This window comes from Herpailurus yagouaroundi, unplaced genomic scaffold (assembly GCF_014898765.1).
Source record: "Herpailurus yagouaroundi ecotype Mexico unplaced genomic scaffold, PumYag 141, whole genome shotgun sequence".
NCBI classification, from domain to species: Eukaryota; Metazoa; Chordata; class Mammalia; order Carnivora; family Felidae; genus Herpailurus; species Herpailurus yagouaroundi.
The window spans coordinates 64,865,284-64,879,773 of record NW_024412396.1 but is presented as its reverse complement, the minus strand read 5'-3'; the positions used below and the strand labels follow the sequence as shown (position 1 = coordinate 64,879,773).

The 14,490-nt window shown below is 53.3% G+C and overlaps 1 protein-coding gene across 4 annotated transcripts in view; it reads right to left on the bottom strand.

Moving 5' to 3' along the window:
* The window catches only part of SLC24A4 (solute carrier family 24 member 4), a 177,267-nt gene that overhangs the window by 32,838 nt on the left and 129,939 nt on the right, over nt 1-14,490 (bottom strand). For 3 of the 4 annotated variants that reach the window (XM_040478061.1, XM_040478062.1, XM_040478059.1), the window contains exons 10-12: nt 12,723-12,865; nt 8,355-8,524; nt 3,537-3,741 (exon numbers count right to left, since the gene is read on the bottom strand). In XM_040478061.1, the coding sequence (XP_040333995.1) occupies nt 3,537-3,741; nt 8,355-8,524; nt 12,723-12,865 (518 nt within the window). The remainder of the gene's footprint in view (nt 1-3,536; nt 3,742-8,354; nt 8,525-12,722; nt 12,866-14,490) is intronic. The other variant, XM_040478060.1, reaches the window with a different exon arrangement.

The window sequence follows — 14,490 nt, the reverse complement described above, 5'->3', positions numbered from 1 at the left end:
GTGGGCCTCGATTTATTCCTGACACCGCAGCTAGGCTGGTTTCAAGCTGACCAGAGGAATGGCTTCTCCCTTCCTCCCATCCACACCCCTGCTCGCCCATGACCCCTTCCTGGGCCCAGTTTAGGAGCCCACTAGCTCCCTCTGCCCCTAAAGTGCCCTTGGGGCCGGCCCCCAGCCCCAGATCATTGTGAAGCGACCACCAGAGATGAACTGAAAACAAGGTGAGCGAGAGTGGGTGGCCGAAGGGCCTGGAGCCAGACGTGGGCTTTCCCAGAGGCTCTGGGCCCCACCAAGTTCCTACAAACCTCTGCTCCACACGAGCCTCGTTTCTCTTTGCCCGCTGTACACACCTGGATGGGCAAAAGCCACACAGCTCCCTTTCCACCCCCCACTCCTCACAGGAGGCAGAGGTGAGGGCAAGAGGAGGAGCAGGAAGTACCTTGTGGTTTCCAAGGCAACACCCGGAAACACATCCATCCCTGGGGAAACAAAGGGGGAGAGAGCTTTCTGCAGGGACACAGGAAGCCAGGCCTGTTCCTGAGGGCTAGGACAGGCAAGCCCTGGCAGGAAGCTCCCTGCACTTGGCTCTGTCCCGAGCTGGGCCCTGGGGAATGTCCTGCAGCCTCTGGCTTGAGGAAGAAGGTGGAGCAACAGGAAGCCCTGGGCCACCAGGAAGGGCAGAGGTCCCTGCGGGAGGACTCACTGGGGCACAGAGCCCGGGAGCTCCCTGGTCCCCAGCCCTGGCAAGATAGCAGCATCAGAGGCCCCCTCCCCATCTCGCCCAGGATGTGACCTGCCCAGAGTCCTGCACGGGGAGCTAGATCCCATTCCCCGCAGTCACTTCTCTGAGAAGCTCCAGGTCCCAGTACAAAAACAAGGAAGGGACAGCAGGTCTTGGGGTTCACCCCACCCAATCCTGCGAAACTCAAGGTTTTGAGGAAATGGAGAGGTGAGTGGTCCTTACATGTGGCTGCCTCAACGGCAGCTGTCAAGAAGGACATATCCCTTCTTCGGTTTCCTGCAGAGTCCTGGACGGTGGGCAACGTCCAGACAAGGATCCCCATGAAGTGACCCATGAAGGGTGGTGGCTGTGGCCCATCAGGCCCCATATCTGCAAAACGGGGACTCTGTCACCCACCTCCTGGGACTGGAGAAGACGACTCATGGAACGGTAGCTCCTCCCCGGAAAGGCTGGCTGGACCTCGGCTGCCTCTCCCTCCGTGTGACCACATCCCAGCCCCCAGTGCATCTGGTCCTCATCCCCTGAAGAACTGAAACCCTGGGGTGCCTGCAGCCCCGAGGCCCTGTGCTTGCCCTGTGTGGATGTGGGAGAGGAAGTGGGCTGGTAGTGTTACGATGCAGGGCTGTGTGGGAGTAGCTGGGGTTCCAGACTCTGGGCCTATGCCTGGACCTCTTATGAACACAGAAGTGAAAAATTCTAGGTGGGGCAGGGCCCTGTCCCGCTTCATTGGACCTGGAGCAGATTCTGCTCCGGGTGGACACATTGCCCTCCCGGGATCCTGCCCCATGAGATCTTCTCTCCTGCAGTGTGTCTGAACAGGTAATCGGATACAGGTTCCCAGGATCTGGAGAAGACGACGTATTCTTTCAGCACCCCCACACCCAGCCCCAGGGGCCAAGCTCCCGCCCAAGCACAACATGACCCACAGGCCACAAGACAAGCCGCTTGAGTATAGCCCTTGCTCCCCCAGAGTCTTCCAGCAGGTGGGTGGACGTGTCAGGGACGTGTGAGACCCGGTTCCGCTCAGCCTTCTGGTCGGCAGAGGAACACCTGGGGAGGCCTGAACCCCAGGGATGGGCCCCTCTGCGACCTCAGTGATGGAAAAACATTTCACTTTCCCGGTCTGCCTTTAATGTGAAAGAAGGCTGGGAGGTACTGACCAAAAGCATCAATTTCTAGTCTGGCCAGGTCCCTCCCACGAATCCCCCAGAGAAGGCGTGAAAATGCTGATTCCCAGGTCCCGTGCCAGGCTTTGAAATGTCTGTGTTTTAGAACCAGACCCTGAATTTTGGGAAGAGACCCTGGGAAGCTGTGATCAGCATACCCTAGAGACACTCATCGAGTAACTCCGAGGCAGCCCTGTGATCCCAAAGGGCTCTATTTTCAAGATAAACGAGGGGTCATCTGGGGGGCTCAGCTGGTTAAGCATCTGACTTTGGCCCAGGTCATGATCTCACGGTTCGTGAGCTGGAGCCCCACGTCGGGCTCTGTGCTGACAGCTCACAGCCTAGAGCCTGCTTCAGATTCTGTGTCTCTCTCCCTCTGCCCTTTCCCTGCTCACACTGTCTGTCTGTCTGTCTGTCTGTCTCTCTCTCAAAAAAGAGCAAAGATAAACCACAGTGGCAGAGTATTACAGCTGGGTAGGCCCAAGCCATCTACCTGGGGGCAAGAGTCATCCCAGAAAATGGGGATGAGGGACTGGACAGCCTCTCTCTCCACAGAGCCACCTCCCAAATTAGGTGCTCTGTGAGTCTGATGTTAAACCCAGAATTCTTTTCAGAAAAACATCAAGTTCTGGACAAAAAAAAAAAGGAATTCTTCCGCCTTTCAGAATGACCAGATGCCAAGATAAAAACTCCAAGGTTTGGGGGGGGGGGGGGTGCTTTGTCTCCTATTTAGGACTTGAAGAAACTTGGTTAAAGATGAAGGTACCCTGGGCGTGTTTGGGGCTCCTCTTGTATGTGAACTCACTGGAGAGACACCTGCTAATCACCTACCGTGTGTCAGGCATGAGCAAAACAGCCAAAGATCCCTGCCTTTGTGGAGGGGACATTTAAACAGAGACCCGAAGAAGGTGAGGGAGCAAGCCCTACGGACCACGAGGGAAAGTGCATTCTGGCGACGGGCAAGTGCAAAGGTCCTGAGGTAGGGCGTATGTGGTATGTTCTAAGAAGGATGGTGAGGAGGCCGGTGTGGCTGGAGCAGAGGGCACACGAAGAAGAGCAGGAGGTGAGGTCAGCAAGGAGCTGACAGTCAGAGGACACTAACTTCAGAGATCACACCTCAGTGAGGTGGAGCATGCTGAGGGCTTAGGGCGGAGCGGTGGCCTGATCTGACCTATTTACGAGCAGGAGACGTCAGATGTATAAGGTTTAACTGTATAAGGTGTAATTTGTGGCCTTAGAATGTCCCGTCCCAGCAAATGTAGGGTTGGAGAGTCTGAGCAGGTCCATAAAAACAACAGTGCTGGCTGCTTTTTCTTACTGCAAAGGAAAGACCAGTTGCCCTGGGCATTTAAGTGCAGTCACTGGGGGTTCCTGGTACCCCTCCCCGCTCCGTGTCTCCAGCCGACGTGCTCTGTGGCACACAGGCTCCCCTACACCGGGCATGCCTGCGTCTCACTGCAGCGCTAATCCATCAATACTTAGGACATATTTATCAAGTGTCTCCAAAGAATCCCGGGGACCTAATGTCGACCCTTCACACCGGCCCCGTCCCCACCGCTCCTCATGGGTCCGGGCCTCCCTCCTGAAGACCACAGCTTAGCCCGAGGGCCCTGCACCCCAGGACTCACCGGGCACGGAGAAGGGGGACAGGAAGGCAGCCTCAACAGGCTCGGGCTCTGGGGGTGGCGGTGGGGGTGGGGGTTGCTGCTCCTGTTGCCGCTGAGGGTCCTCAGGGTTTTCCACGGGAACATTCCCATTCTCAATATTTTCGTGTCTCCCGTTCTGAAGCGGCTTGCTGCTCACACCGTTTGCCGAGTTGATCAGTCTCTGCCGCTGTGTGGACAGGAGGCAAGTCAGACGCCAAGACATGTTACAGAGTATCGCACCGTGGCTTTGCTCCTTACAAGCACACAGCCCTTCCAGGTTTCTGGAACACACCCCTGGAGGCCAGTTTGCCTGGGAACTGGCCCGAGAACCTTGGAATCCATCTGAGTTTGCTCATTTCCATTTGCGGTGCTCATTCCAGCTCCTCCGGTGGGCATTTACAAGCTGCCTGAAGACGGTCACAGGGAAAGCCTGCATCGTTGTTTTTAATTTTTAAAATGTATATTGTGCAAAAAGTACATTTCTATGAAGCGTAGAGCTCGATGATGTGCTACATCAAGATGCAGAACATTTCCAGCCCCTCAGAAGACTCCCTCAGGCACCTCCCTGGTTCATATGCCCCTTTATATGTAACCACTCTGACTTTTTACAAACATCGGTTAGCTGTTCCTGAACTTCGTATAAATGGATTCAAATAATATGTATTATGCTGTGTCTGGCTTCTCTCACTCAATATCTGTGAAATCCATCCACGGCGTCGCACGACTCGGCGACTTAACTATTTTTCACGGCTGTAGAGTAATACGTTGCATAACCCGCAATGCATCCTTTGCCTACTGAAGGGCACTGGGCTGTTTCCCTTCTTTGGTTATTATGAACAATGTTACCGTGAACATTTGTGCACTTCTGGACACACGGACTCATTTCCCTTGGGTATTGAGGAGTGGCAATTCGAGGCCACGTAGCAGGCGCGTGGTGAACCATTTCGCACTCGAATCAGCAACGGATTGGAATTTCAATGGCTTCCCATCCTCGTTAACACCTGACACTGGCAGTCCTTTTATTTAGTTGTTTTTTTAAATTTTTTTTATTAACGTTTATTTGTTATTTTTGAGACAGAGAGAGACAGAGCATGAACAGGGGAGGGGCAGAGAGAGAGGGAGACACAGAACCTGAAACAGGCTCCAGGCTCCGAGCCGTCAGCACAGAGCCCGACGCGGGGCTCAAACCCACGGACTGTGAGATCATGACCTGAGCCAAAGTCGGACGCTCAACCGACTGAGCCACCCAGGCGCCCCTTATTTAGTTTTTTAAGTTTATTATTTTGAGAAAGCGTGTGTACGCAGGTTGGGGAGGGGGAGAGAGAGGAAGAGAAAGAGAATCCCACCCACCTGTCCCTTTCCCTGCCCCATCTCATAGTGACTGGCAAAGCCCGCCTCCTTTCCACCCAAGCAGAAGCCTGGCTTCCTCACCAAGTCCATGGGCTTCTATAAGCCAGGGAAAGGCAGAAGCCACATTTCAAGACATCAATAGGTTTCACTTTCCAAGGAATCTGCCTTCCTGTGCACACTTCCCCTTTGTCCGGCTCTGATTACAAACACCAGTGGGTCCGTCTGAATGAGGCCTTGGGGGTAAGGACTGTCACACAGTGGACACTTATATACCTCTCCCAATTCTTCACCAGGAAACAAAGAGTCAGTGAATGTGTCCCCCAAGGCACTATTCTCTTCCTGTGTGTCCAACGCCTATCCTCATGGTTACCGGAAGTAAAGATATCATTATGAAAATACACACATGTTATTTCTCTTAAAAAAAAAAAAAAGGAATTGACCATTTATCTGTCTTCATGTTGGTTTTAGGCAGGGACTCCTAAATCATGAAGTCTAGGGTGGGGTGAAGATTTTAAAATTCTTTTCTTACAAGTGTATCCATAACACTTAACATACTGAAAAGAGCAAAGAGATCTATGCCTGTGACTTAAGCCCACATATGCAGGCACAGTGTTTTGCTACCTGTGTAACAAACCCAAGTAGCGTTAGAAGACCGGTCATCCCTGTAGTTAAAAATAAAAACCTACCTGTGCAAGGACAGAACTGTAAAGCGGGAGGGAGGCACGACTTAATGGCAACATGAATGGCAGAAATGTGAAGAGGTCATGGTTCTAGCTTAATAGGAACCAACAGAGAATTGTACCTGGAGAACTATCTAAAGCTACCTAAGGTTGTATTAAAAGAGGCATAGATTGTAACACAAAGGAGGTGATGGATCCCCACGCTGCAAGAGACAAACTGGAAGATGGTGAGGACTGGAACCCTGTTACATCAGGGAGGGTGTGAGGTTCCAAGGATGTTTAGATTCAAGGAGAAAATCGGGGGGTGGCAACTACTTCCTGATGTTCCAGGGGCTGCCACATGGAAGAGGCCATTAAAAGCAACCCAAGCAGGCACTATTATAGAGGGAATAAAGATATAGAAAGAAGGGGCAGAGGAGGTGCCCCTAATGATCTATGCAGTCCCACTTACATAGTCTAGACTCAGGTTTGGGTGGGAATTCCCGTTCTACCCTCATGTTAGTGGTGTGGCTTTCGGCAAATTAGTTTGCCTCTCTGATAAATTGCAAGTAGCATCTTCGGATGGTAAGAGGATTAATGCTGAAACGCAGGTAAAACATCCTGCACCTGCCTGGCACTCAGCAGGTGCTCAGGAAATGACAGCTAGATGCACCAGCTCAAAGAGACCAGCACCCAGGTGGGAGACGGATTCATGAGGCAGGGGAAACTGAGGATGGGTGAAATTCTGTGCCCCTCGGCAACTCACTGCAGTGGCCACAGGGGAGGACGGTCAGGTGTAGCCTTGGAGTAAAGGAAAGCCATACCTCTCACACGTTCCCCAAACACCCCCACCCACCCCGTGCAAGAACCCTCTCAGCTGCTCTGCCCTCTCTTGATGAACAAATGAGGACATCTGTCCCACAAGTACTAGAATCTACCGCGGATTAACTGCAGCTTTACAAACAGCTCTAACACCCTGGAATTAAAATAACTGAACATTTGAATGAGACCAAGGGTCTTAAGAAACAACTTTGCATCTGGGCATTTGGGTTTCCCACTCCCATTGCCCGATGCACTGACCCCAAGATACTGGTTAGCCTCCAGGCAGAGTTGTGTGTCACTGAAATTTTTAGTGCTGTAAGCCTCCTGCCAAACATCCTCAGTTAGAGAAACTGAGGCCCAGGAAGATTAAGCCAGTTAGTGGCTAATGTGAGATTAAAACTCAATTTCCAGGGGCGCCCGGGTGGCTCAGTTGGCTGTGTCCGACTTTGGCTCAGGTCGTGATCGATCTCACAGTTCATGAGTTCAAGCCCCACATCTGCTGCTGTCAGCGCAGAGCCTGCTTTGATCCTGTTTCCCCCCCACCCCCCGCCCCCCTCTGCCCCTCCCCCAATTGCACTCTCTCAAAAATAAACATTAAAAATAAAACAAAATTATCTCAATTTCCTCTACTAGCCTGGCCTCTCTGGCTCCCAGTGCTGCCTTCCAGGGAAGTCAATCCCAACCCAGGGGGGTGGGGGGGGGGGAGCAAGATTTTCCCAGCAACCTGAAGAAACATCTGGGGGCAGGACAGTATTTTCCCAGCTCATCAAAACCCCCATTAATTCCCTGGTGTTTATCCCATGAAAAAGATACTATATACCCAAATCCTTCAGAGTGGTCCCTATCCCCACTCAATGGGTACAATTATCATGCTCATGAAAAATAGCCAGAGTTCAGTAAAATTTCATTGATTCATATTTTACTGATTTGAATCAAAAAAATGATTCAGAATGATCCAAAATCTGCAATGTTTCTTTTTTTTTATTTTATTTAAGTTTACTTATTTATTTAGTTTGAGAAAGAGAGCAGGAGCTGGGGAGGGGCATAGCAAGAGGGAGAGAGAATCCCACACAGGCTCCACACTGTCAGCGCAGAGCCCGACATGGGGCTCGAACCCACAAACTCAGAGATCATGACCCGAGCTAAAGAGTCAAGGGCTTCACTGCCTGAGCCGCCTGGCGCCCCCGCACTCTCTTTCTTAATACACCTTCCACACGGGGGACATACGAATCCAGACGTGTTCAAAGTACACATCCTTTAAGTCCTGTGTGATATCATTCCTGCATACGCCTGAGGTGCTAACTACCGATTATTAGCTATCAAAGTTTCAAGCTCTCTGATAACTACCTGGGTCTGAGGGTTAAGGACTCACAACTCCAATATGCACACGCACGTATGTGGCAAAGACTGAACAAGTTGGTGAGCAATTAGAACCCCGCATCTTTGCTACACTGTGTGTATATTATATGGCATTAAAACTTTTTTGTTTTTCCAAATGAAAAAGAGGGCACAAAATTCAAGCGGCCCATCAGGGTGTAGAGTGAAAAAGGCAGTTTCCAGAAGTAACTGCCATCCACCTCCGTTCTTGGTTTCCTTCTAGAGTTGTAGCATCTGTAGAGAACAGGTATGTGTTCACGTTTTTTTTTTTTTTTTTCTGAGTGACACCTTAAAGACACAATCCATACTTCTGACTGGCCTTTCTCCAATTAGCTTTACTGGAGCGCGTCACAAAATACTCCGCGGACATCGTGGAAATGGTACTCGATTGCGGCCTGCCTTAACACACCTCTGGATCCGATCGTTTGCTGCCCGTAGGGAATGTTTGCGCCTCCTTCCTTCAACAGGTGCAGCAATAAAGGACATCCTGGTGGCCCTAACAGCAGGAAGCGCCCTGATAAGCCAGGGCCTCCTCAAAGCGCAACGCATCACCCCAGGTTACTCACTCTCAACGCCCTTTACGCAAACGTACCTCATTAATTATGATCCTACTGGCCATCCGTAGTCGCGTCCTGGGCCCAAACTTATTGGTGATCATGATGCGTAAGCCCGCCTCCGGGAAGCTGAACTTGGGAGGGCTGGAACTCATGACCTCATCCACCATCACCACCGCGTTTTTGCTGTACTGTGGCTCCTCCTTCACTATATTGAGCACAATGCCACAATTAGTGCTGCCAACTCCCTAAGGACAACACCCCAGCACTGAGCTCATGACTTCCCCTCACGCTGCAGACCTCCTTGGGCTCTGAGCCCCGCACCCGCTGGGGAGGCTGACTTAGTCCTAGTGGACCACCTGCCGACGTGGCCTATTCGCCGGGCCCCGTGGTCCCTTGCTACAGGACTCCTTATGAGCAGACACTCCACATCCAGCCCCGCTGCCAGATGACGCCCCCCTCTCTCTGGGGCCCCTCTTGGCCAAGTGCGGGGTCTACTGGCTCCTCGTCTAAGCCTCCCTGGGAAGCCCATCTATAATTCAGACAGGGTCCCTCCCACCCTGGGACTGTGAGGGGACCTTTCTTACCCTCTGTTGACAGAGGTTCAGAGGAAACTTTAGAGACTGACAAGGGCCCTCTAGGATGGAAAATGCTAGAAAGCATCACACGGCACTGGCTCTAAACTTCCCGCAAGGCCACCTGCTGTTCCAACAACCATCCCCACCTGGTAGAGAAGGATACATCTAACTTTGCTCTCCCCGAGACCGGCAATGAGTGCAAAGATATGGCTCACAGGCCCTGAACGAGGCAAGGGAGACCCAAGAGGACAGCCGACTTGCTGAAGGCTCACAGTGAACTGCTAGCCAAATCCAGGGTCTCCAGTAAAACGGACACCCTCCAGCAGGGGGGCAGCTCTCTCTGGCCCTTTGCTCCGCCCTCATAAGGCTGAAGAATAAATCTCTCCAGGCCTCAGGCCTCTTCCTTGCCACCTTCACAGACACGCTCAGGGCTGGAATCCTGAGGGATTGGACCTCTAACTCCTGAGCCCTGGAGGAGCCAGTCATGAGACCACTCTGGAACACAGCACACAGAAGCAGATGGAGTTTTCCCCTCTGCACCGGTCACCAGCTCCCGGTGAGGGTCCCCTTCTGGGCAGGAGTCGTCAAGAGCAAATCCTCGCCAGAGTTTATGGCACAGACACGAACAAGTGCACACCAGACATGCACACTCTCCCCAAACAGGCAGCAAGGCTCAGCAGACAGGAGGCGTGTGGGTTAGAAACAAAGCCAGGGAGGACCATGCATTTGTCGGAGACAGACACTAACCTCCAGTGAGGCTTGCGCTGAGGTCACGGTTGGTTGGTTGGTTTTTGTAATGCACGTGTTATCGCTTGGATGAAAGCAGATTACTTACAATTTAGAAGAAGAGAGTTAAGGAGACAAAGGCCAAGAGAGATTGCCAGAGGTGATTAGCTTGCGGTGGATGCCAAGAGCTGGGGGGGCAGCATTCTTGATGGTGGCCAGGGGGTTATTTGAAGGAGTTAGTAGAAGGGTTCCTGCTACAGGGGGCTTCAATGCTCAGGGTCCCCGGCTTTGGGGATGGCCCCTCTCCCAGCCGATTTCCCTGGCTCTGTCCCACTCTGAGGAGCAGGAGCCTCTGAGCCCACCACCCCTCGCAGCTATAGGAAAGCCTGAATCCCTCCCTCCTTGGGAGACTGCAGGCTCCAGGCTCCGTCCAGGTCCATTCTAGAACGAGCCCTGACACAGGCATCCCCGGGCAGGGGCAGGGGGCACTGGGCTCAGGAGGAGGGAGCCTGTGGAGTTTTAGAAAAACCCAAACATCCGAACAAAAAATGAAGCTGGAGAATGTTATCCCCCTCCCCCTGCTCCCCACCGCCCCTCCCCCCCTGCAAAAAAGAGAAAGCTGGCCCGAGATGATCTGGTGAACTGAACCATATGACCTTTAAGAACATCTAAGTATATAAAGGCATTTTGCAAGAGTGGTAGTAACAAGGCCAAAAACCTGTCAAGAGGTTGGGTTAAAAATGTTGATTTGATACAGGAAGTGCCGAAACCAGTAACAGGACAGCCAGAGCCGTGTGCGCATGCGTGGGCTCTAGACAAACTCTACCAGCCAGCAATCTTGGACTTCCTTGGGAGGGTGGGGAGAGGGGGACCTGCCTGCAGGCCGAGGACCAGGGAGGCGAGTGCTCTCCGCATTGGGAAGATTCCCAGCAACACTGGCTGAAAAGGCCAACTCCTGAAGCCCCTTTCTCAGCCCCTGCAGGGTTCCTGGGGTCTTCTTGCTCCTGCCTCAGTCTATTTGAGGGGGCACTGCCCTGCAGTGACTCACACACAGAGTCCTCCGCCAGCCGGGCTACGAAATCCCTAAGGCTGCATCTCTGGGATCCCTTCTCTCCAATTCCAGGCCTGCACCTTTTCCTCCTCGGTCTTTATCTAAACACCTTCCCCACCCCCCCACCCCCACCCCCCGATCAAAGTTGGAAGGAGGCCTATCTTCTTCCTTGCCCTGTGTTTTGGGGGTGGGGTGGGGGAGCAGTCCTGTGCCTAATCTTACAATTTTCTAGAAATTATCTTGGACTCAGATATTTGGGGGGGAAATAATAAACTTGTGGGGAAGGTCCTACTGCCCTGGGTACAAAAGGAACGGAGACAGAGCCATGACAGAGGTCCAGAAAAGGCCCCAGGAGGGCCGCGGCCTCACAGCAATCCCCACTGCCCTGAACAGGGAAGTGGCTGAGGCACCCGCTATATTGCATGTGACATATGTTTCCCATAGGACACTGGGGAGAGGTGTCCTCCCTCCCCCACACAGGTGGAAGGTAGCTCTGGGGACTGGCACCTGAAGAACTGGGCTTCTTCCGCGGACCTGAATGACCCACCACCTGGAATCTCTCTTCTTTGCCATGAAGGTGCAGAGGGCCGGGGAGCACTACATCTCTGTGCACAGGACCTGGCAGAAATCAGCCTCTGTCCTGAGACGCTGTGTGTGTGTGTGTGTGTGTGTGTGTGTGTGTGTGTGTGGTGGGGGGGGGGGATCTGTAACAGGGACCTCAGAGCCACTGTATCTGCAGAGCTAAAATGTAAACCAGCAGCCACATCCGTCCCTCCCCTCTGAGAAGGTTGTCCTGGAAACGGGATCCCCCCCTCCGGTAGGCTGCTCCACATTTATGCAACAGGAAACACAGACACAGCCCCGGGCTCCAGGCTGGACACTGGTACCTTCTCCCCAGGGGCTTTCTTTAGAAAGCCTTCTCCCGTATGGAGAGATTCATTCCTGCCTCAAGCACCTGCAACAGGTGTCTTCCCCAGGGGGTCCCCTGAGATGGGACAGAACAAACTTGCCTGAAGTCCAGGGGAAGGGGCACTACCCGGATCCACCCGGGAGTAAGGACTAGCAAGGGGGCCAACGAGTACAGACTTCAGCCCCCACACGTCCCAGACACGAGCAAACAGGTCCCCGGGACCACCTGGCCCGTCACGGACACCACGAAGGAGTTAAAGTGGCCTGAAAGAGGACGTGACTTGCCCCAGGGGCACGGGAGAGAGACCCTCAGGTGGCCAGTCCACCTGGCATGCTGGTTAAGAAGGACTGGAGATGCCAGCCCAATCTGTTTTCCCACGTCCTCATTACCAGAGCCCTTTCAGGCCCCAACGCTCACTGGGCTCGCAGAATGGAGATGCTCCGGTCTTGCTGGCAGGTGGCCCCACAGACGGATCCCTTAGTAACCAGTGGATGAAGATGTGGCTTCCAAAGTGGGAGCCAGGTGGGCCTAGAGGACCAGGGGAGCTAGGCAGGGACCACAGGGGCTGGCTCCCGAGGCCCAGAACCCCAGACAGCGGGGCCGAAGAGCAGCTGAGGAGGCAAGGCTGCCGCGCCCCGGGGCAGGGCTCCCAGGCAGGGCTCCGTGGGGCCCACTCTGGGCATTCCCGCTCTGCTCCGCGGCTGCCCTCCGTAGCCTTGCTGTTGCTTTGGGCGACGAGCCAGAGGTCCCTCCAGAGCAGAGTCCTCCCCCTGAACTGGGCCTGGCGTGTGGGAAATCACAGGGAGGCCTGAGTCTGCTCTGTCACCCCAAGTCATCAGCCTCCTGCCACCACCTTTCCCAGGGATCGGGGAGGTAATTCACCGCATTTCAAAAAAGCCCAGCACGCCTGGAGCCTCCTTCAGGCTCCAAACGTCCCCAGGGTGTGAGGGTTTGACTTTGTCCGTCCTTCTCCCTTCTGTGCAAATGTAAATCTGAGCCACACCTCATTGAGGGCCCTGGGACCCAAAGTAAGAAAGTGACAATTTAGAGGGAAGGGGTGTGTGTGTGTGTGTGTGCAGGAAAGACCATGGGAGAGAGGCTTTGGTGACACTTTTGGCCACTCCTGTCTGCTCAGCCTTACCTTGCCCCAGTAATGGCAGGGAGGGGTCATCAGAGCTAGTATCACAGTAATCATTACCATCCTCCAGCTCACTGCTGACCGTGTTGCCATTTGCAATGGTCTTTTGTTTGATGGTGAAAAAGGCCTGCATTTTCACATTGTACCTGGAAGCAAAGGCAGGAGGTCAGAGCCGTGGGAGACACCTGGCAGGAGTGGGGGGGGGGGGGGCCCGCCTCCCGCCGCCCCTGTGCACACACAGTCACACCCGGCCCCGGGAGTGTCCCAGGGGCAAGGGGGAGCCGAAGGCTTTCATCTGAGCTGACAGTCCCGACAGGACCCCTAGAGTAACGCGTGGTCGGAGGGCTTGCTCCACGGAGCCGTCAGTGGCCTCCTGGGGGCGTAAGGAATCTTCAGTTCCAAGAACATGACTGATGCCTACTTAGACACGTCCAAAGCTTGTCCTCATAAGAGAAGTTCAGGTCAGCCTGAAGGACAGGCTCCAAGGAGCTGTCACCAGGCTGTCCTCCCAACAGCCTCGAGTCCCACTCCTATGGGCTGCCCGGCGGGCCATCCCTGAATCACTCACAGCCAGGCCCAGAGAAGACACTGTCTCCGTCTCAGACCGCAGGCTTCCCCGCCTCACTGGAAGGTGCTCAGAGAGGAGTTCACCTGAGGACAAGCCTCCTGCACTTGACAGTTTATCACCCGTTTTCACAACATATTATACATGTTTGATATAAACGTGGAGATTCATAATGTCGTAAAGCTCAGTGTTGTTTTTAATTATTTCTGGAGGTGTGAACAAGAAGGTAAAACCTGAAGATGATGATTCAGCTCCTGGGTAGTTTTTCCTTTGTTTTTTTTCTTTTTTTTTAATGTGGCAAAACATAGGCAACATCAAATTTGCTACTTTAACTTTTTCTATTTTTAAGCATACAATTCACTGCCATTCATTACACTCACAATGTTGGGTAACCATCACATCACCATTATTTACTTCCCAAAATGGTTTCAGCATCTCCAACAATTCTGTGCCTGTTCATCAATTAGTAATCACTCCCTCCCCCACACCCCTGGTAATCTCGAATTTACTCTCTCTCTGAATCGGGACTCTCCTAGGGTATCTCGCAGAGGTGTAATCATCCAGTATTTGTCCTCCTGTGACTGGCTCCTCTCACTTAGCATGTTTTTAAGGCTCATCCACGTTGTCGCATGTGACACACCATTTCCTCCCTTTTTTATGGCTGAAAAATATTCCTCACGGGCAGTTCTGAGAGCACTCTGACCCAGGCAGCTTCAAAGGGCTGCAAAAGCATCGCACGACCTGGGACCCAGTGTTTGCATTTTCGTTGCCGTGAGTGGTGTCCCCAGAAGTTGTGCAAGGCAGCGGCCGTGACAGATGGCACTGGATAAAGCTTGGAGCAGAAGTGAGGCCGCCCGGCTCTTCAAAAAAGAGCGGTGTGAAACTATCAGGAGATTTACAGTGACAGCGGAAAAGAGCGGCCACTCGGGCACGGAGAAATCAGCACGGAGCAGGAAGAGGGCTTGCTTGCTACCTGTTTGCGAGCAGCCTCATCTGCAACCCACCAGCCGCGACTCCCCCGGCCCGGGTTTGCACAGCACCCCAAAACAGTATCTGAACACCTCACCCCAGAGGGGCATCCTCCAGAGAAGCGGGGCCGGCTGGAAGTCATGGGGAGGTCTATCAGTTAGTTTTGTCCAGGCTCTAATGAAAGGCCAGAGCAGGAAACGGAGTAAGGCGTCAGACTGCCCCGGAGAAGGAGACAGA